The sequence below is a fragment of the Vigna umbellata genome, chromosome 11 (assembly GCF_029865625.1).
Source record: "Vigna umbellata cultivar VRB3 chromosome 11, Vumbellata_1.0, whole genome shotgun sequence".
NCBI lineage: Eukaryota > Viridiplantae > Streptophyta > Magnoliopsida > Fabales > Fabaceae > Vigna > Vigna umbellata.
This window is the reverse complement of record NC_142175.1, coordinates 25,161,697-25,183,789: the sequence shown is the minus strand read 5'-3', so window position 1 is coordinate 25,183,789 and position 22,093 is coordinate 25,161,697. Positions and strand designations below refer to the sequence as shown.

The window sequence follows — 22,093 nt, the reverse complement described above, 5'->3', positions numbered from 1 at the left end:
TTTAGTGTTCGGACTTAATGAAGCTTGATCTATGAGCGTTCGTCCAAACAGTAGTGGATTCAATATGATGTTCGGTTTTAACGTTCGGTCTAATAGTGATTAATCAAAGATGGTGTTCGGCCTAATAGTGTTGATGTCAATATGTTGCTCGGTTTTAGCGTCCGGCCTAATAGTGTTGAATCCAATATAGTGCTCGGTTTTAGTGTTCGGCCAAATAGTGTTCGTTCAAATAGCGTTCAGCCAAATAGTTCTATGTAAATAGGGTTCGGCCAAACAGCGTTCGTCCAAATAGCGTTCGGTGAATAGTGTGTGGTGAATAGTGTTCGGCCAAATAGTGTTCGTCCAAATTATAATTATCACTTTTAAAGAGATTTGATAGGAATTGATTCACTTCAACTTAAGTTACTGTTTTTTTAAACTTGATTTATTCTATTCATGGACTATTTGAACTGATTTATTAAATCAAATATATTTTCGTAAGCTATATATTTTATAATTTATTTGAAAATATAAAGTAAAGAAAGTATTACTAAATACAGCAAGGGTGCAAATAGTAAAATATTGTTCTTTTTATTTGGGCACCCCCGTTCTCAGTTTCACAAATCCCTTCCGCCGCAGTATCTCACTGTCAATACCATCCACCGCCAAGAAGCCGTCACCTTCTCTCTGTCTTTGGTCGTTGAATCTTTCTCGCTCCCTTTCTGTTCATTTTTCCCCTTAACCTTTCTTCATCAATAATTTAATTTCTGTTTCTATCAAATTTTAATCACTCACATTCCTACAAAAAGAAGGTTCAGGATTGGAGATTATAGAAAATCATCGTCAGCTCTCCTCGCAGGCACATCTCTTCTCGTCGCGTCATCAACCTTATCAGCCACGCTTCATTCTCGCCTTTCCTCACATGTGAACCACAAACCTCATATCTCGCTCTCACAATTTCCTCATGAACGAAGCCTCCGAGTCATTTTTCTCATGAGATTCTTCACCTCAGAATCTCAAACTCCTCACGTCTGCCAGATCCACCGAACCACATATTCGTCTCTGCTTCACGACCATTCTCCACCGATTAGATCCTTTATCACCGACTAAAATCACTTCAAGTCATGGAAAACAGTGCGAAGCATTTAGATGATGACATTATCAAGGAAGAGTAGGTTTTTTTAAATTGTTCCTCTTCCTTGAACGTGCATCAATTTGTGTTTGCTTCAAATTTTCTGATACGCAAGTAATAAATTGGAGCCTTTATCTTTTAAAAATCTTGTCGTTTTTCGCAGAGAATCGCCTAAACTTGCGGCGTTGTTGAAAGAGGTGAAGGAAGGGCTCGATACTGGGAGGCTTAAAGTTCAATCTTTAACTGCCAAAGTGGGTGGCTCTTTTTTCAATTTAAGTAATTTTTTTAAGGACTCCGTTAACGTCATTTCAAATTCATATAATATTAAGATTTAAAAGAAGTTTTTCTGTTGTTTGGACATGAAGTTTCGCAATTTGGGCCTTTTTGGGATTCTATAAGTTTTCTTGTTATAGCTAAATATACCGTGATAGATATGATTATTATTATTATTATTGTGTCTCTCGATGTTTCTTATACCAGGTGAAAGAAGGTCAGAATCCTACAGCAGATGGATTTAGCTACCTTGAGGCTAAGAATTTGCTGCTTTTGAATTATTGTCAATCCCTTGTTTATTATTTATTGCGGAAGGCTAAAGGGTTATCAATAGAAGATCACCCTGTTGTTCGAAGTGTTGTAGAGATAAGATTGTTTTTGGAAAAGGTATAGTTTTATCCTTCTGTGTGTTGATCTTCAAGGGCTTCCATGTGTATATTTACATTGTATTATGTGTTAAACATTTGACTTCCTGGTTTCCATTGCAGATTCGGCCAATTGACAGAAAACAACAATACCAAATCCAGAAACTAGTGCAGGCTGGTGAAAATGCAGCCAAAAGTGATATTCAAAGTACGGAGCCAGATGCGTCCCATAAGAGTGAGGATGCATCAAAGTATCGTCCCAATCCTGACATGCTAGTTAGCAAAGTAGACTTAACCTTGCAGGTCAGTCAGTGTATATGTGATATTATAAATGGTGTAAAATTTGGTGTACGCAGGGTGGTAATATCTTGAAAAGGGTATTTTCCTGGTCTATCTAACTTTTATTATATGATGTAGGATGGACATGATACATATCAACCTGTAAAGTTTGCCCCTACTTCTATGGATCTAGAAAAACCTTCTAAGCATGAAAGAAATGCCTTGCGAAGAGAAAAAGAAATTCTGAAACAAGCTAAGCAGAGTGATTATATCAGGACATTGATGAATGATATGGAGGAAAGACCTGAAGAGGTAAAGTTATTTTTAGTGCTGAATCATTATGACTTATAGTATGCTTGGGTTTCAGTTAAACTCCTTTCAAAAGTATTTTCAGACTCAAATGTACAAAGAGAGCATCCTTCTCGAAAGTACTTTTAACTCCTAAGAATATTTTTTGAACTATTATCCGAACTTGCATTTAATGATTTTACGTAATGGTTTGTTTTGGCTGCTCACTACTCTACTCAGGTGAGGGATTTTGAGGGAGCTAGCAAAGAAATTGATAGATTTGTCTCCAAGATGGAGAAACGCGCTCAGCAAGAGGAGGAGATGTTCACTCGTGTTCCTCTTACGAAACAGGAGAGGAAGCGAGAAAAATACTTGAAGAAATCAAGAAATGGGTATGGGAAGTGTTTGGAATGTTTTCCTTTTGTTTCTCCATTCCTAACAAGTAAAAAGAATTAAATGTGTGATAGTATTTTTGTTTAAATACATTTTTTTCTCTCTTAGCTTTTGTGCTTTTTCTATTTCAGGTTGCAAGGTCTAACAGAAAGTTTCTATGATGAAATCAAAACATTACCCTTTGAAGATAGAACTGAAGAGCAAGTAATGGGATCTGGTAAAGGTAGCAGCAGAAAGAGCCGAGTACACAAGCGAAAGGTATGACATTTTATTCTTTGAAATTATGTGAAAATTGTAGACTACTTTTTTGAACTTCATATACGAAATTTTGTTTAAGTCGAATTATGTGGATGTGGTTTATGTATTGTTGCATCTGCATTGCATATGACCAACCAAATTATTTGATGATTGCTGTAATATCCACTGTGTGTAATAAAAAATTATTTAAATAAACTAATGTCTTATTCCTCTGGAGTAAGCGTGTAGAGTTGGTTATTTGTCGACTAGTTTTGTAATTTTCGAACCAATTTTTGGTCGTGGAGAGTTTTACTATATGTACAGTTGTTTACTGATAGTTCTGAGCTGTGTGCTGAACACAGTAATAAAAGTGATACTATGATACCCGCACAATACGAAATAAAGTTAAAAATGCCCCTTGAGGGAATTTGCTCACCACCAACACAAATTTTGTATGTATTTGAAAATTTGAGTTTTATCCATCAACAGATACACACTTTCCCTTCCCTTATGCTTGGCTTTTAATTTGAAAAAGGACTTTTTAGTGTATGCATTATCAACCGACGTGATTGCATTGTACTGTTACAGAGAACTAACAATTTTGGCTTCTTTGCAGAGGAAACACTGAAGGAGGAGATTTAGGATTTTGACCTAATGGGTTATGGGAGACTGACCACCGCATGCTGTTGGAGGAAGTAATATTAGGTTGAATGCAAAGGAAATGTAAAAGCTAGTGTTGGGTATTGGGGAATTCCTTCATGTTTGTAGATTTATGTTTGTAGGTTTATTTTTGTACTTTATTGCCATCCTAATTAGCTGGTGCCCAATGGGGAACGTGGATTGGAGATTTTGGAAGCGATGAAATAGTGTTTTTTGGTTTATTATTACCATTGCACATCCAATTATGTGATGCACGTCTTTTTTGGTTTTACCTTTATGTCCGAGTGGAAAAATGCATAGATATTAAACTGAATATATTTTTTAATTTGTTATTTCACGGGTCTAGGCCATTGGTTGGTTCTTTTGTACATGACCCAATAGTTTCTCGTATTGTGCTAGATGATAATCAAATATAAGAGTTAGTTTGATAGTCATGAGAAGATAACACCATATAATAAGATTTTGATAAACATTTAATATTTGATGTATATCATACTTAAAACACAAATATGTTGCAAGATTGGAGGCAATAATAATGGTGGTTATAATGATAAATATAAAGAACCAAAATAGTGAAACAATATAACAACTACATTATCTAATTAACCAAAACTTAAATAACATTCAATTTAAAAATATATAGAAAATTTGATCACATAATAAATCGGACTCAATTGAAAATTCTCCTCATGAGAAACTAATATAATAATGAGATAATACTAATAATAATGAGAATAGTGATGATAATCCTAAGGATAATGATGAGGATAAGAATAATTATGGTGACAATGAGAAAAAAAGGGTGAGAGTGAGTGTAGTAATGTTGATAGATTTGATGGTTATTGCTTGTGGTCATGATATAGTGACAGAGGAATCATGGTAATACTGATAGTTAAGATTATACATGAAATGACACATGCAAGATAAATAACAAGACAATAAATTGGATAAGGTGATTATTATCCTATCATATTCTATCTGGATCTAAAGTATTACATTGTATAACATGGCAGCTAACAAAACTTTAGCTTGGAAGTCATATATAATTATTAACTGGGTGGCTTTTCATTGAAATACCTGTTCGGACAAGTTTTTCTACACATTTCTTAATGGAAAAATAGGAAATAAATAAATAAATTTAATTTCTCTTCAACTAAGATTAACTTATACACAAGTTACAAGTAAAAGAATTAGATACAATATATGGAAAAAGTTATAAAATTTATAACTTAGCTTACCACATAAGCTAATTTAATTTGTAAGAAAATCTAATTCCAATTTTCCTTTTTATATTTGTCTCCAAGAAGGAGCTTGTATTGAAATTTATATAAACATGCCTCAACTCTAAATATTGTGTTAAAAAGCGAATTTAAAAAAGATCACTTAAAAATGTTCGCACCTTGCATTTCTGTCAACTGCAATTTTCTGTTATGTATTAATATACATGAAAATATACCAGAACAAGTGATCAGAGATATATGCATAATCTTAAGTTACAATAATCCAGTGGAAGAACGAGGAAGTCAGCCATCATAAAGCAACTAAGTGACACTCAAAAGTGGAAACCGAACAAATTTTGACAACTTCCTTGATTTTGGTGACAACTTCCTTGATTTAATAGCCCTACCTCTGCCGGTAACCGGTGTCACACGTAGATACACATGATCTCCTTCGTTGAACTCAAGAGGTCTCATTCTCTTGTCTGCATAAGATTTTTGCCGACTTTGTGTTGCACGCATCCGGTCTTGTATCAACTTGACTTTTTCTATTGTTTGCTGCAATAACTCGGGACCTACTGAATCCGATTTATTATGTGATCAAATTTTCTATATATTTTTAAATTGAATGTTATTTAAGTTTTGGTTAATTAGATAATGTAGTTGTTATATTGTTTCACTATTTTGGTTCTTTATATTTATCATTATAACCACCATTATTATTGCCTCCAATCTTGCAACATATTTGTGTTTTAAGTATGATATACATCAAATATTAAATGTTTATCAAAATCTTATTATATGGTGTTATCTTCTCATGACTATCAAACTAACTCTTATATTTGATTATCATCTAGCACAATACGAGAAACTATTGGGTCATGTACAAAAGAACCAACCAATGGCCTAGACCCGTGAAATAACAAATTAAAAAATATATTCAGTTTAATATCTATGCATTTTTCCACTCGGACATAAAGGTAAAACCAAAAAAGACGTGCATCACATAATTGGATGTGCAATGGTAATAATAAACCAAAAAACACTATTTCATCGCTTCCAAAATCTCCAATCCACGTTCCCCATTGGGCACCAGCTAATTAGGATGGCAATAAAGTACAAAAATAAACCTACAAACATAAATCTACAAACATGAAGGAATTCCCCAATACCCAACACTAGCTTTTACATTTCCTTTGCATTCAACCTAATATTACTTCCTCCAACAGCATGCGGTGGTCAGTCTCCCATAACCCATTAGGTCAAAATCCTAAATCTCCTCCTTCAGTGTTTCCTCTGCAAAGAAGCCAAAATTGTTAGTTCTCTGTAACAGTACAATGCAATCACGTCGGTTGATAATGCATACACTAAAAAGTCCTTTTTCAAATTAAAAGCCAAGCATAAGGGAAGGGAAAGTGTGTATCTGTTGATGGATAAAACTCAAATTTTCAAATACATACAAAATTTGTGTTGGTGGTGAGCAAATTCCCTCAAGGGGCATTTTTAACTTTATTTCGTATTGTGCGGATAGTATCACTTTTATTACTGTGTTCAGCACACAGCTCAGAACTATCAGTAAACAACTGTACATATAGTAAAACTCTCCACGACCAAAAATTGGTTCGAAAATTACAAAACTAGTCGACAAATAACCAACTCTACACGCTTACTCCAGAGGAATAAGACATTAGTTTATTTAAATAATTTTTTATTACACACAGTGGATATTAGAGCAATCATCAAATAATTTGGTTGGTCATATGCAATGCAGATGCAACAATACATAAACCACATCCACATAATTCGACTTAAACAAAATTTCGTATATGAAGTTCAAAAAAGTAGTCTACAATTTTCACATAATTTCAAAGAATAAAATGTCATACCTTTCGCTTGTGTACTCGGCTCTTTCTGCTGCTACCTTTACCAGATCCCATTACTTGCTCTTCAGTTCTATCTTCAAAGGGTAATGTTTTGATTTCATCATAGAAACTTTCTGTTAGACCTTGCAACCTGAAATAGAAAAAGCACAAAAGCTAAGAGAGAAAAAAATGTATTTAAACAAAAATACTATCACACATTTAATTCTTTTTACTTGTTAGGAATGGAGAAACAAAAGGAAAACATTCCAAACACTTCCCATACCCATTTCTTGATTTCTTCAAGTATTTTTCTCGCTTCCTCTCCTGTTTCGTAAGAGGAACACGAGTGAACATCTCCTCCTCTTGCTGAGCGCGTTTCTCCATCTTGGAGACAAATCTATCAACTTCTTTGCTAGCTCCCTCAAAATCCCTCACCTGAGTAGAGTAGTGAGCAGCCAAAACAAACCATTACGTAAAATCATTAAATGCAAGTTCGGATAATAGTTCAAAAAATATTCTTAGGAGTTAAAAGTACTTTCGAGAAGGATGCTCTCTTTGTACATTTGAGTCTGAAAATACTTTTGAAAGGAGTTTAACTGAAACCCAAGCATACTATAAGTCATAATGATTCAGCACTAAAAATAACTTTACCTCTTCAGGTCTTTCCTCCATATCATTCATCAATGTCCTGATATAATCACTCTGCTTAGCTTGTTTCAGAATTTCTTTTTCTCTTCGCAAGGCATTTCTTTCATGCTTAGAAGGTTTTTCTAGATCCATAGAAGTAGGGGCAAACTTTACAGGTTGATATGTATCATGTCCATCCTACATCATATAATAAAAGTTAGATAGACTAGGAAAATACCCTTTTCAAGATATTACCACCCTGCGTACACCAAATTTTACACCATTTATAATATCACATATACACTGACTGACCTGCAAGGTTAAGTCTACTTTGCTAACTAGCATGTCAGGATTGGGACGATACTTTGATGCATCCTCACTCTTATTGGACGCATCTGGCTCCGTACTTTGAATATCACTTTTGGCTGCATTTTCACCAGCCTGCACTAGTTTCTGGATTTGGTATTGTTGTTTTCTGTCAATTGGCCGAATCTGCAATGGAAACCAGGAAGTCAAATGTTTAACACATAATACAATGTAAATATACACATGGAAGCCCTTGAAGATCAACACACAGAAGGATAAAACTATACCTTTTCCAAAAACAATCTTATCTCTACAACACTTCGAACAACATGGTGATCTTCTATTGATAACCCTTTAGCCTTCCGCAATAAATAATAAACAAGGGATTGACAATAATTCAAAAGCAGCAAATTCTTAGGCTCAAGGTAGCTAAATCCATCTGCTGTAGGATACTGACCTTCTTTCACCTGGTATAAGAAACATCGAGAGACACAATAATAATAATAATAATCATATCATTCATTGATATGAGGGTATATTTAGCTATAACAAGAAAACTTATAGAATCCCCAAAAAGGCCCAAATTGCGAAACTTCATGTCCAAACAACACAAAAACTTCTTTTAAATCTTATATTATATGAATTTGAAATGACGTTAACGGAGTCCTTAAAAAAAATTACTTGAATTGAAAAAAGAGCCACTCACTTTGGCAGTTAAAGATTGAACTTTAAGCCTCACATTATCGAGCTCTTCCTTCATCTCTTTCAACAACGCCGCAAGTTTAGGCGATTCTCTGCAAAAAAACGACAAGATTTTTAAAAGATAAAGGCTCCAATTTATTACTTGCGTATCAGAAAATTTGAAGCAAACACAAATTGATGCACGTTCAAGGAAGAGGAACAATTCAAAAAAACCTACTCTTCCTTGATAACGTCATCCTCTAAATGCTTCGCACTGTTTTCCATGACTTGAAGTGATTTTAGTCGGTGATAAAGGATCTAATCGGTGGAGAATGGTCGTGAAGCAGAGACGAATATGTGGTTCGGTGGATCTGGCAGACGTGAGGAGTTTGAGATTCTGAGGTGAAGAATCTCATGAGAAAAATGACTCGGAGGCTTCGTTCATGAGGAAATTGTGAGAGCGAGATATGAGGTTTGTGGTTCGCATGTGAGGAAAGGCGAGAATGAAGCGTGGCTGATAAGGTTGATGACGCGACGAGAAGAGATGTGTCTGCGAGGAGAGCTGACGATGATTTTCTATAATCTCCAATACTGAACCTTCTTTTTGTAGGAATGTGAGTGATTAAAATTTGATAGAAACAGAAATTAAATTATTGATGAAGAAAGGTTAAGGGGAAAAATGAACGGATAAAGAAAGGTTAAGGGGAAAAATGAACGGAGAGGGAGCGAGAAAGATTCAACGACCAAAGACAGAGAGAAGGTGACACCTTCTTGGCGGTGGATGGTATTGAGAGTGAGATACTGCGGCGGCGGAGGAAGAGATTTGCGAAAATGAGAACGGGCCAAGATGGGTGTCCAAAGAAACCTTTTTTTTCTTAAAAGAACAATATTTTACTATTTGCACCCTTACTATATTTAATAATACTTTCGCTTTACTTTATTTTTTCAAATAAATTATAAAATATATAGCTTACGAAAATATATTTGGTTTAATAAATCAGTTCAAATAGTCCATGAATAGAATAAATCAAGTTTAAAAAAACAGTAACTTAAGTTGAAGTGAATCAATTCCTATCAAATCTCTTTAAAAGTGATAATTATAATTTTTTAAATTGCAAAATTAATATTATTTTATCAACAGAATATACATACCAATGCTTATATCTCAACTTGCATTGTGTACAAAGTGAAATTAAATTTATTTATCTAAGATGACAATGAATGGGGTTGGATTGCATAGGAACCATAACTATACACTGTTCGATTTATAATAAAAACTTTCATTTGATGTTAATCGGAAACTTATTTAAAAATATTTATGAGTTTTAAAACTCACGTGTGTGTATATATATATATATATATATATATATATATATATATATATATATATATATATATATATAGCGTAGTATATAGCGTAGTATATATATATATATATATAGCGTAGTATTCAGTTTCGTAGTATTTGATCTCTAGCGTTCGTTCAAACAGTGTTTGAGCTCATAATATTCGGTCTCATAGTATGTTATATATGCGTTCGTCTAAACAGTGTTGACCTAACAGTATTCGGTCTCGTAGTATTGATTAATCGCGTTCGTCCAAACAGTTTTTGAATTCATAGTATCCTATCTAATAACGTTCGGTCTTTAGTGTTCGTCAAATAGCGTTCGGCAAATAGTATTCGGCAAAATAGTGGTCAACCAAACAGTGTTCGGCCTACTGTTCAGCAAATAATGTTCGTCCAAACAGTATTCCATCTGATAGCGTTCGTCCAAATAGTATTTGAACTATAGCGTTCGTACAAACAGTGTTCCACCTTATAGTATTCGGTTTCATAGTATTTGATCTGTAAGCGTTCGTCCAAACAGTATTCTTCGTCCAAACAGCATTCGCCCTGATAGTGTTCGGTCTCTTAGCGTTCGTCATTACATTGCTCGACCAAATAGTGCTCGGCCAAAATAAAGGTGTTGTAGAACGAGCGTTCGTCCAAATAGTGGTTGAGTAGGCCAAAATAGCGTTCGGTCGTGTATTCTTACGTAGCGAACGTTCGCGTTCGTTCTCAGGTGTTCAATCTTCGTTCGGCCTTAAATTTGATATTCTTAATTAATTATAATAACTAACATTTCTTAACAGGTAGACATAAATAAACAAAATAGTGAAACAATATAACAACTACATTATCTAATTAACCAAAACTTAAATAACATTCAATTTAAAAATATATAGAAAATTTGATCACATAATAAATCGGACTCAATTGAAAATTCTTCTCATGAGAAACTAATATAATAATGAGATAATACTAATAATAATGAGAATAGTGATGATAATCCTAAGGATAATGATGAGGATAAGAATAATTATGGTGACAATGAGAAAAAAAGGGTGAGAGTGAGTGTAGTAATGTTGATAGATTTGATGGTTATTGCTTGTTGTAACATCCCAAAATATAGTAATTACCATAAATTAGAATTAATTACAATTAACAATAAACAGCAACAGTCTTACATTAATCCAGAATCAAAAGCCGAACGGCATCAGTATAGGGAACGCGTATAACGCATACGAATGAAACCAAGAGTAAACGTTCTCAGATAAATTCACTAACGTACGTCAAAATACAGTCAGAGATGGATAAGACGAACGGCCTTACAAAATAATTGGCCGAACGTTCATACTATACTAACACGCACAGTACTATTCTAACGAGCACTCTAAGGCTCGGCCTTTACTTCAACCTCCACCAGGTTAGCTTCATCCAAATTTTCTTCTTCCAGCACTTGCTCAAGGGACGTACCATCATCTGCTCACATCCACAACGGATGATCATTGCATTTGACAAGACGGAGGTACATATACAAGACAACACAATGGAAATGCAAGGGTAAGCTTATAATATTTAATTTATACAATAATCACATACATTTACCAATCAATCCACTCAAACAACATGTAAGCTTATCAATCCACAATCATATAGATACGTATATAAAAGACAGACCGTCCGGACTGTATGAACCGTGTAGCTACAGGCGTCCTTGCACCCGAGTGGTGTGGTAACTGTATTGCACTCGACAGCTGCCACTCGAGGTTAACTCTATCCAAAGTACCCCTAAGGAATAGAGCCTCCTGCCATTCCCACACATGAGTACTCCCTTCTACGTGAAGACGAGTATCACGGAATATCAGGATGGACCAAGCCAGCATTAGCATGCCCACAGTCATACTTTACAAAACTTCAATAATCAATCATATCTGAGACGTTCCTCCTTGGAACGCTCGTAAAAATCCGTTTCCAATAATTCGTTCAAAATATCATTCGTCCATATCAAACATTTCTCATATTCACATTTTCATTCTGTGTTCCACTCTCTTAAATTCACGAACGTTCATCACTCAATCAATAGGGACTAACATTTTACAGTACTCCTACATCCTCGTTTCTGAACAAAAGAAACGAACCATTTATCCACTTAATACGTTTCAACACTAAAGATTTTGAATGTACTGATCTTAGAAGATATGGATGATACTTAGAAAAATTTTAAGTATAAAGACTCCAGGTAGAATCCAAAGGATACAGTCAGTAAGAAAATATTTAGATACACAACCAATTATGATTTGATTTCAGAAAACAACACTGCCAGTCAACGAACGAAAGTTAATTAACAATTTGGACGAACGCCAGTTACGTTCACTCAGAATTCAATGATAAGGACGAGCGTTCAGTTATAAAACCGAACCCTCCTTGGACGAACGCTGGGTCAATGACCGAGCCCAAATCAGAACGAACGCTTGGTATAAACCGAGCGCTATCTAGGACGAACGCTTCGGTATAAGACCGAGCGCCAATTGGGACGAACGTTCAATATAATGACAAACGCTCTGTAAAACGAACGTTCGACACAAGGTCGAACGCCATTAAGGACGAACGCTCGACTTAAGGCCGAACGTCATTGAGGACGAACGCTCGACTTAAGGCCGAACGTCACGTATTTATAAAGTTTCAAATATTTATCTATACTGAGCTGAACCGAACGCTCATTTACAAAAATGGGGACGCTCGTTCTCGGGCAGAATTATTTCCAATTGAAAGAATTCCAATTTAAGTTATTTTAATGAAAACCAAACGGTCTAATACCGTACAGTGACGAGCGTCATTTTAGCAAAAGGGAATGATCTAAAATCTCAGATTTTCACAAGCTTAACAGAATTTTCCAGATTTCAAATTTATAAACTTTATACTTTCGTTTCCAGATTTAATTCACCTCAAACATTCTCATCATACAGATTTCAACATTTTAATCATTCCAACCACACAATAACCATACTCCATTCATACATAATCAAATCAACATGCATTTAAATCAAATTCAACATCAAATATAATTCATACAAGCAGTGTTCGTTCATGACAGATCCATCCAAACCAGAATTCATATCAGATATCAGTAACCATTCATAACAGCTCAACTTCATATTTTTCACACATGCAAATCCAGATTTCACAACAACGAGTACAAATTAAACATATAAACTTCCCTTACCCGGATTAGAATTCAAGTTTGTCCTAGAAGTAAAAATGGCTTTGTCCAACTAAGCTTTCCTCACGTTCTTGACTCTTCCAAACAAAAATCTAACCATGGAACACAGAACACTTAGAATACATGCTTGCATGTATGAAAAACTCTATTTTTCCAGAAACCTAAGGACGAACTACAGTAAGGAGACTTACCAGGTTGGATTTAATTTCTGTTCGGTCCAAAATGAAGATCACAACTGGACGAACACTCCTACGGTGCTGAAATCGTGATTGGAGAAGAGATATAAGTTTTTACAGTAAAAAGGAAGTTCACTGGTTCAAGAGAGAAGTTGGAGAATATGAAAGGGTGAATTTCAGAGGTTGAAGATGAGTTCGTGTAAGTGAAAGTGTGTTTTCGAAAAGTCTGATTTTGTTAAACTAACGTTAAATTGGAAGAACGTGTCACAGGCGCACCTCTAGTTGCGGCAAGAATATCCATTAATTGCCTTTGCGTGTTTTCAGAATTGACACGCGAGGCCTCCAAACCTTGCATAGCAGCTTGGTTTTGCTGCATCAGGGTGGCGTTCTGCTCCAGCAACGTTGTGTTCTGTTGATGCAGCCTTTCAACCACGGTTTCCAACAACCTAGTGTTGCTGGACGTATCGGACTCATTCGGTTGGGGAGGAGGAGGAAGTCTAGGCGCCATTAGTTCTCTGGATCAGAGAAAAACGAGCGTTAGTAATGTTCAAGAGTTAAAAAATAACTCATTAACACATAATAAGCACACAGCAAAACGTAGTGCACTCATAACCTACAGTGTTCCTTAAAAAGGACAAAACTGCTCTGATACCACTAATGTAACATCCCAAAATACAGTAATTACCATAATTGAGAATTAATTACAATTAACAGTAACATAAACAGTCTTTGCATTACTCAGGATTAAAAGCCAAATGGCATCAGTACAAAAGAACGCTCAAGAACGCATACAAGAGAAAACCTGGAACGGACGTCCTTAGATAAATAAAACAACGTGCGTCAAAATAGAATGATAGATGATTAAGACGAACAGCCTTATAAAATACTTGGCCGAACATTCAAACTACAATAACATTTACAATTCTATTCTAACGAGCGCTCTAAGGCTCGACCTTCACTTCAACTTCTACCAGATTAGCTTCATCCAAATTTTCTTCTTCCAGCATTTGCTCAAGGGATGCACCACCATCTGCTCACATCCACAACGGATGATCATTGCATTTTGACAAGACGAAAGTACATGGACAGTAGACAACACAATGGAAATGCAAGGGTAAGCTTATAATATTTAATTTATACAATCAACACATACATTTACATTTCAATTCACATATACGACATGTAACTTATCAAATAACAATCATAGAAATACGTATATAAGACAGACCGTCCGGACTGTATGAACCATGTAGTTACAAGCGTCCTTGCACCCGAGTGGTGTAGTAACTGATCAAATCTCCCAGCTGCCACTCGAGGTTAACCCTATCTGTCCGAAGTACTCAATGGACTAGGGCCTCCTGCCACTCCCACGCATGACTACCCCCTTCTACTTGAAGAGGAGTATCACGGAATATCAGGATGGACCGCGAGGCTTAACTTATCCAGGTTCATACTTTACCAAATTTCACATTCAACACATCTGAGACGTTCCTCCTTGAAACGCTCGTTCAAATTCCACAATCGTATAATTCATTAATACAGTGTTCGAACATCTTAACATTTCATGTTTATAATATTTTCATTCTTTGTTCCACTCTCTGAAAAAGACGGACGTTCAACTTTCAAAAGGAAGAGGTCGTACGTTAGAACCGGATTTAAAAGAACTTATTAAAATCATAAGGACTTCAGAATAAAAGATCAACTCTAGAATATTTTTAAATAATAAGGAGTCAGATTATCTCAATTTAGATGAATAGACATTAAAGAGAATAATTGAGTATATAAGGAACTTTGGATTCGAAAGGAACAGGTTACCAGTCAAAGACCGGACGCGCAAAAATATAAAATTTTCAAATGTTTGGACGAACGCTATTTACGTTTGGTAAGGAATTAAAGAAAATGACGAACGTTCGGTTTAAGACCGAACTCTTTATTAAAGCGAACGCTCGGTATATGACCGAGCACAAATCATGACGAACGCTTGGCAAAAGGCCGAGCGCTCTTTAGGACGAACGCTCAATATGGAACCGAGCGCTCTTTAGGACGAACGCTCAATATGGAATTGAGCGCTCTTTAGGACGAACGCTCAGTATAAGACCGAGCGTTACTTATTTATAAAGTTTCAAATATTTATAAACATCTAAGCTGCACGAACGCTCAGACATTCAATTGGGGACGCTCGTTCACGAGCAGAATTCTTTCCAAATGAAGGAATCCCATTCTAGTTATTTTAAGGAAAACCGAGCGGTCTATGACCGTACGATGACGAGCGTCATTTATCAAAGGGAAGATTTAAAGTTTCAGATTTTTCAACCTTAACAGAATTTTCCAGATTTCAAATTTATAAACTTTATAACTTTCATTCCAGATTTAATTCACCTTAAATATCATCATCATATAGATCTCAACATTTTAATCATTCCAACTATACAATAACCATACTCCATTCATATGTAACCAAATCAACATGCATTTCAATCAAAATCAACACATATATAATACATACAAACAGTGCTTGTTCATGACAGATCAACCAAAACCAGAAATCATATCAGATATCAGTAATCTTCCATAACAGCTCAAACTTCAGATTTATCATACATGCAAATCAGAACATATAACATACAGTATAAATTAAACATATAAGCTTCCCTTACCTGGTCTAGCAGGGAACTCCCTACGCGAACGTTTGTTAACTTGTCCAAACAAAATTTCCTACCCGCAACGTGATTCTCAAGTGTTTCACTAACTCTAACCAAAAAGAACGAAGGAGAACTTAGTGTATATTCTAACATGCAGCTGCATCAAGTTCGCATGCAACTCAGAAAAGGGTTTCTAGGGTTTGAAAGCTTACCGGATGCAGAATTCTAATATGTTCGGTTCCAGTGAAAGCTCACGACGCCGTGAACGTTCCTACGGTTTCAGAAAGTTGATTGGAGTTGAAAGAAATGAGTAATGGTAGAGAGAAGATGAAGGTTCTTAGAGAGAAGTTGGAGAAAAATGGAGGTTTTAGATTCTGAGGAAGAAGATGAATGGTGCAGGTGAGCGGAAGGGTTTTCGAAGATCACTTTTGTTCCTTCCAATTCCAGACGAATGAGCGTCTCACTTTCGGACACCTGCACCTCCACTCTGACTTCCGAAACTTCCAACGTGACAAGTGGCATGCGTGCATGCAGCGCTTGGTGCGTTTTTAATGCACTGAGTGTGTGACGTGGTGCGTGTTTCAGAGAATGATGTGGCACGGTTTTCAGTGCACAGCAGAGGGATTTAGCAGATTTGAAGTGGGCTTTAATGAGATAAGCATTGATTATAGTGTGCATTAATTTGATTTAACACAGAATTATTATTGCTAATTATATAGGGTTTTACATTCTCCCTAACTACAAAAATTTTCGTCCTCGAAAATTCAGAAATTACATGTAAATAAGTGCGGATACAAATCCTTCATTGCACTCTCCACCTCCCACGTTGAATCTTCAGTTTTAGCGTCCCACACAACTTTCACTAAACGAACGTCTTTTCCCTTGTGTAGCTTAGTGCGAACGTCCTCAATGCGGACTGGTTGCAACTCCAGCGTTCGGTTCGGTTGTAGTTGAATGTCTTCCAGCTCTAAGACATGAGAGGGATTAGCTATATACTTCCTAAGTTGAGACACATGGAAGACCGGATGCAGATTTGATAGTTGAGGAGGCAAGGCAAGTTCATAAGCTACTGGTCCAATCTTCTTTAAAATCTGGTACGGCCCTATGAACTTGGGAGACAGCTTCTTTGGACGAACGACTCTCCCTACTCCAGTGATCGGATTTAGTCTCAGAAACACGTGGTCTCCTGCAGCAAACTCCAATGGTCTTCTTCTCCTATCCGCATAGGATTTCTGCCTGCTCAAGGACGTCTTCAATCTATCTTGGATCAATTTAACTTTCTCGGTTGTTTGCTGGATGAGTTCAGGTCCAGTTAGCACGTTCTCTCCCTCTTGGAACCAGCAAAGTGGCGTTCGGCATTTCCTCCCATAGAGAGCTTCAAACGGCGCCATTCCAATGCTAGACTGGAAGCTATTGTTGTACGTGAACTCCACCAGTGGCAAGACCTCATCCCATGCGCCTAAGTGGTCTAGGACGCACGTCCTCAGTAAATCTTCTAGCGTCTGAATGGTACGTTCGGATTGGCCGTCCGTTTGCGGATGATATGCTGAACTCATCTGCAGCTTGCTCCCCAACTCGCCTTGTAATGATTGCCAAAACCGAGATGTGAATCTCGTGTCTCGGTCAGAAATGATGCTTGAAGGCACTCCATGAAGACGAACGATCTCCTTGATATATAACTTGGCCAAATTTGTCATGGACATCTTCAGATTCACGGCCAAGAAGTGAGCGCTTTTAGTCAATCTATCCACGATCACCCAAATCGAATCATGATTCCTAACCGTTCGTGGTAGATGAGTCACGAAGTCCATGGAGATGCTATCCCACTTCCATTCTGGAATTTCCAACTGTTGAAGCAATCCTCCTGGTCGTTGGTGTTCGGCCTTAGCACGTTGACACGTCAAACAGGATGCTACAAAACGAGCGATATCACTCTTCATTCCAGGCCACCAGAACGAACGCCTAAGATCTTGGTACATCTTAGTCATACCGGGATGTATGCTAAGACGACTATGATGTGCCTCTTCTAAAATAATCCGCTTCAGCTCTCCATCATTAGGAATGCACGTTCTACCAAGGTAACGTAGCATACCGTCCGTCCCAGCATTAAACTCCTTGGCTTTGTCTGAACCGAGCGCGCCAAAGATCTTCACCAGCTCCTCATCCTCACGTTGCTTCATCCGGATACGATCAAATACATTGCTTGATATTCTAAGGTTACAGCACTTGATGCTGTTCGTTTCCAACTCAAACTGTAACCTTAGATCCCTGAAACTCTCCACTAAGTGCAGCTCCTTTACCATCATTAACGAGACATGCACTGTCTTCCTGCTTAGAGCGTCCGCCACTACATTGGCCTTCCCAGGATGATAGAGCAACTCAAACTCATAGTCTTTCAAAAATTCTAACCAACGCCTCTGCCTCATGTTTAATTCCTTCTGATCAAATAAGTATTTGAGGCTCTTGTGATCACTGAAGACTTGGAATGTAGATCCGTACAGGTAGTGCCTCCAAATCTTCAGTGCAAAAACGACCGCTGCCAATTCCAGGTCGTGTGTTGGATAGTTACGCTCATGAACCTTCAATTGACGAGACGCGTACGCTACCGCCCGCCTCTCTTGCATGAGCACACAACCCAACCCTTGATGAGAAGCGTCACAGTACACTTCAAAGGGCTTGGACGTGTCCGGAATGACTAGTACAGGAGCGCTCGTCAACTTCACTTTCAGCTCTTGGAAACGCTCCTCGCACAAGTCAGTCCAAGCGAACGGCTGGTCTTTCCTTGTAAGCTGCGTCAGTGGTGCTACTATCTTAGAAAACCCTTCAATGAAACGCCTATAGTAGCCCGCAAGACCAACGAAGCTTCTCACCTCCGTGACTGAACGCGGACGTTCCCATTCCATAACCGCTCGTACCTTTGCTGGGTCTACCGAGATCCCTCCAGCGGACACAATATGACCCAGAAACTGCACCTCCTTCATCCAGAATTCGCACTTGGACAGTTTTGCATACAACTCCTTTTCCCTCAACACGCTCAGCACTGCCCTCAAGTGTTCTTCATGTTCAGCTTGCGTCTTAGAGTAGATGAGAATATCATCTATAAAAACGACCACAAACTTGTCCAAGTATGGCCGGAAGATGCGGTTCATATAATCCATGAACACTGCAGGAGCGTTCGTTACTCCAAATGGCATCACTACATACTCGTAGTGTCCATAACGCGACCTGAAAGCAGTCTTCTGGATGTCGTCCTCCTTCACCCTGATTTGGTGATATCCCGAACGCAAATCAATCTTAGAGAACACCGTTGCCCCATGCAGTTGATCCAACAAATCATCAATCCTTGGCAACGGGTATTTGTTCTTGATGGTCAGCTTGTTCAATTGCCTGTAGTCTATACATAACCGAGAGCTGCCATCCTTCTTCTTCACTAAGAGCACAGGCGCTCCCCAGGGTGATACGCTCGGCCTTATGAATTGCTGCTTCTCCATCAGTTCTTCAATCTGCTTTTTGAGTTCAACCAACTCTGCAGGCGCCATACGGTATGGTTGAACAGATATAGGGGCTGCTGTGGTCACCAGATCAATGGTGAATTCAACCTCACGCACAGGTGGTAGTCCAGGGATCTCTTCTGGAAAGACATCCTGGAATTCGTCCACAACCGTTCGTCCTCCAGTGCACTTAATGGACGAACGCTCAAAACTCTCATCCGCATTCTCTCGATCTTCATGCGTCATGATCAAGAAACAAGCCGCGCCCTCCATAATGTCCTCTTTCAATTGACCGAGCGTCACACTTAACTCCTCTTCATCTTCTTCAGGAAAAATTAACTCCTTGGCTCCACAATCTATGAGAATGTGGTTGGCAGCCAACCAATCCATCCCTAGAATTATTTCCAAGTCCTTCAAAGGTAAACAGATTAAGTTCACCTTATAGCTATGCCCCTCAACCACAATAGGACATCTAATGCACACGGTAGATGTCCTAAGCTCTCCAGCCGCTGGTGTTGATACCACCAAGTGGAACTGCATATCTCTCTCCACAATTCCCAGCCTTTCAACACACGCCTTCGAGATGAAGGAGTGCGTCGCCCCAGAATCAAATAACACACAGCAAGGTATTCCATGAACTAGGCAGGTACCAGTGACGAGCGTACCTGAGCTCGCTGCCTCCGCTCCAGTGATTGCATATACCCGTCCAGTAGCTTGGGCTCGACCACCTCTTCCTTGTTGATTTCTCCCAGCGTTCGGTGGCCTCATTACTGCGCGTCCGCCCATGTTGCACTCGTTCTCCAGATGGCCATTTCGCCTACACCGAGTGCAATATTTTACTCCAACTAGTTGAGGACACGACGAACGATAATGTGGCCCTCCACACTTGTAACATACAATGCTACCTTGCTGCCCAGACTGTCCGGCAGGAACCAAGGCTTGAGATCCACTCGTGTTGGCTGCTGGACGAGCGTAAGGAGATCCTCTCTGATTCACATTTCCCCTTGAGACAATCGGCCCCCTTACTGTTTGCTGTTTCTTGTGCCTTTCCGCCTCTGCCAAGTTCTTCTCCAACACCTTGGCCCTCTCAACCATAGCAGGAAACGTTCTGATACACAAACTGGAAATCACAACCTTCAGATCACTGCGTAGACCGTTCTCAAATTTTCTGCACTACCACTCCTCACTAGTGGCCATTGTATTGAATCTGACAAGGTGTTTAAACTTGTTGGTGTACTCTGAAACAGACATACCACCTTGAACGAGTTGCAAAAACTCTACCTCCTTTGCAAAACGGACGCTGTCAGGGAAGTACTCTTCATAGAATTTGTTCCTGAACACTTCCCAAGTAACCGGCTGTTGAGCGTCTGTTAGAATGGCTCTGGCGCTCGCCCACCAGTGGCTCGCCTCTCCAGTTAGCAAGTACTCTGTATACGCCAAGCGGTTTTCATCCGGACATCTCTTGGCGTTGAAAATTCTCTCCATATCCCCCAGCCACTGGTCAGCTTCGTCCGGTAGACCCTTCCCACTAAACTTGGCAGGGTGATGCTGAAGGAAACTCTCCAAACTCCATTCAGCATTCGGTTGAACAGCGTTTGAAGAAGATGCTCCAGGCGCACCTCTAGTTGCGGCAAGAATATCCATTAATTGCCTTTGCGTGTTTTCAGAATTGACACGCGAGGCCTCCAAACCTTGCATAGCAGCTTGGTTTTGCTGCATCAGGGTGGCGTTCTGCTCCAGCAACGTTGTGTTCTGTTGATGCAGCCTTTCAACCACGGTTTCCAACAACCTAGTGTTGCTGGACGTATCGGACTCATTCAGTTGGGGAGGAGGAGGAAGTCTAGGCGCCATTAGTTCTCTGGATCAGAGAAAAACGAGCGTTAGTAATGTTCAAGAGTTAAAAAATAACTCATTAACACATAATAAGCACACAGCAAAACGTAGTGCACTCATAACCTACAGTGTTCCTTAAAAAGGACAAAACTGCTCTGATACCACTAATGTAACATCCCAAAATACAGTAATTACCATAATTGAGAATTAATTACAATTAACAGTAACATAAACAGTCTTTGCATTACTCAGGATTAAAAGCCAAATGGCATCAGTACAAAAGAACGCTCAAGAACGCATACAAGAGAAAACCTGGAACGGACGTCCTTAGATAAATAAAACAACGTGCGTCAAAATAGAATGATAGATGATTAAGACGAACAGCCTTATAAAATACTTGGCCGAACATTCAAACTACAATAACATTTACAATTCTATTCTAACGAGCGCTCTAAGGCTCGACCTTCACTTCAACTTCTACCAGATTAGCTTCATCCAAATTTTCTTCTTCCAGCATTTGCTCAAGGGATGCACCACCATCTGCTCACATCCACAACGGATGATCATTGCATTTTGACAAGACGAAAGTACATGGACAGTAGACAACACAATGGAAATGCAAGGGTAAGCTTATAATATTTAATTTATACAATCAACACATACATTTACATTTCAATTCACATATACGACATGTAACTTATCAAATAACAATCATAGAAATACGTATATAAGACAGACCGTCCGGACTGTATGAACCATGTAGTTACAAGCGTCCTTGCACCCGAGTGGTGTAGTAACTGATCAAATCTCCCAGCTGCCACTCGAGGTTAACCCTATCTGTCCGAAGTACTCAATGGACTAGGGCCTCCTGCCACTCCCACGCATGACTACCCCCTTCTACTTGAAGAGGAGTATCACGGAATATCAGGATGGACCGCGAGGCTTAACTTATCCAGGTTCATACTTTACCAAATTTCACATTCAACACATCTGAGACGTTCCTCCTTGAAACGCTCGTTCAAATTCCACAATCGTATAATTCATTAATACAGTGTTCGAACATCTTAACATTTCATGTTTATAATATTTTCATTCTTTGTTCCACTCT

At 38.3% G+C, this 22,093-nt stretch overlaps 2 protein-coding genes across 2 annotated transcripts; one reads left to right on the top strand and one right to left on the bottom strand.

Moving 5' to 3' along the window:
* The first annotated feature begins 595 nt into the window (after nucleotides 1–595).
* On the top strand, nucleotides 596–3,830 carry LOC148191319 (uncharacterized). Its single transcript, XM_088102544.1, has 8 exons — nucleotides 596–1,150; nucleotides 1,275–1,362; nucleotides 1,592–1,771; nucleotides 1,873–2,052; nucleotides 2,167–2,340; nucleotides 2,557–2,708; nucleotides 2,841–2,967; nucleotides 3,563–3,830. The coding sequence occupies exons 1-8, from the start codon at nucleotides 1,104–1,106 to the stop codon at nucleotides 3,572–3,574; spliced, it is 960 nt and encodes a 319-aa protein (XP_087958670.1). The 5' UTR covers nucleotides 596–1,103; the 3' UTR covers nucleotides 3,575–3,830.
* Nucleotides 3,831–5,851: 2,021 nt separating this feature from the next.
* On the bottom strand, nucleotides 5,852–9,077 carry LOC148191318 (uncharacterized). The gene is made up of 8 exons (XM_088101546.1): nucleotides 8,538–9,077; nucleotides 8,325–8,412; nucleotides 7,906–8,085; nucleotides 7,625–7,804; nucleotides 7,337–7,510; nucleotides 6,969–7,120; nucleotides 6,710–6,836; nucleotides 5,852–6,119 (listed from the first exon to the last, which is right to left on the bottom strand). The coding sequence occupies exons 1-8, from the start codon at nucleotides 8,582–8,584 to the stop codon at nucleotides 6,108–6,110; spliced, it is 960 nt and encodes a 319-aa protein (XP_087957672.1). The 5' UTR covers nucleotides 8,585–9,077; the 3' UTR covers nucleotides 5,852–6,107.
* Nucleotides 9,078–22,093: the final 13,016 nt, after the last annotated feature.

Bases quoted from the DNA above. Each gene is read 5' to 3' on its own strand.
- LOC148191319 (XM_088102544.1), top strand. From the start codon at position 1,104: ATGGAAAACAGTGCGAAGCATTTAGATGATGACATTATCAAGGAAGA. The intron at 1,363-1,591 runs GTGGGTGGCTCT...TTCTTATACCAG, and splicing joins TTCAATCTTTAACTGCCAAA to GTGAAAGAAGGTCAGAATCC. The intron at 2,341-2,556 runs GTAAAGTTATTT...TACTCTACTCAG, and splicing joins TGGAGGAAAGACCTGAAGAG to GTGAGGGATTTTGAGGGAGC.
- LOC148191318 (XM_088101546.1), bottom strand. From the start codon at position 8,584: ATGGAAAACAGTGCGAAGCATTTAGAGGATGACGTTATCAAGGAAGA. The intron at 7,511-7,624 runs GTCAGTCAGTGT...TATATGATGTAG, and splicing joins AAGTAGACTTAACCTTGCAG to GATGGACATGATACATATCA. The intron at 6,837-6,968 runs GTATGGGAAGTG...TTTCTATTTCAG, and splicing joins TTGAAGAAATCAAGAAATGG to GTTGCAAGGTCTAACAGAAA.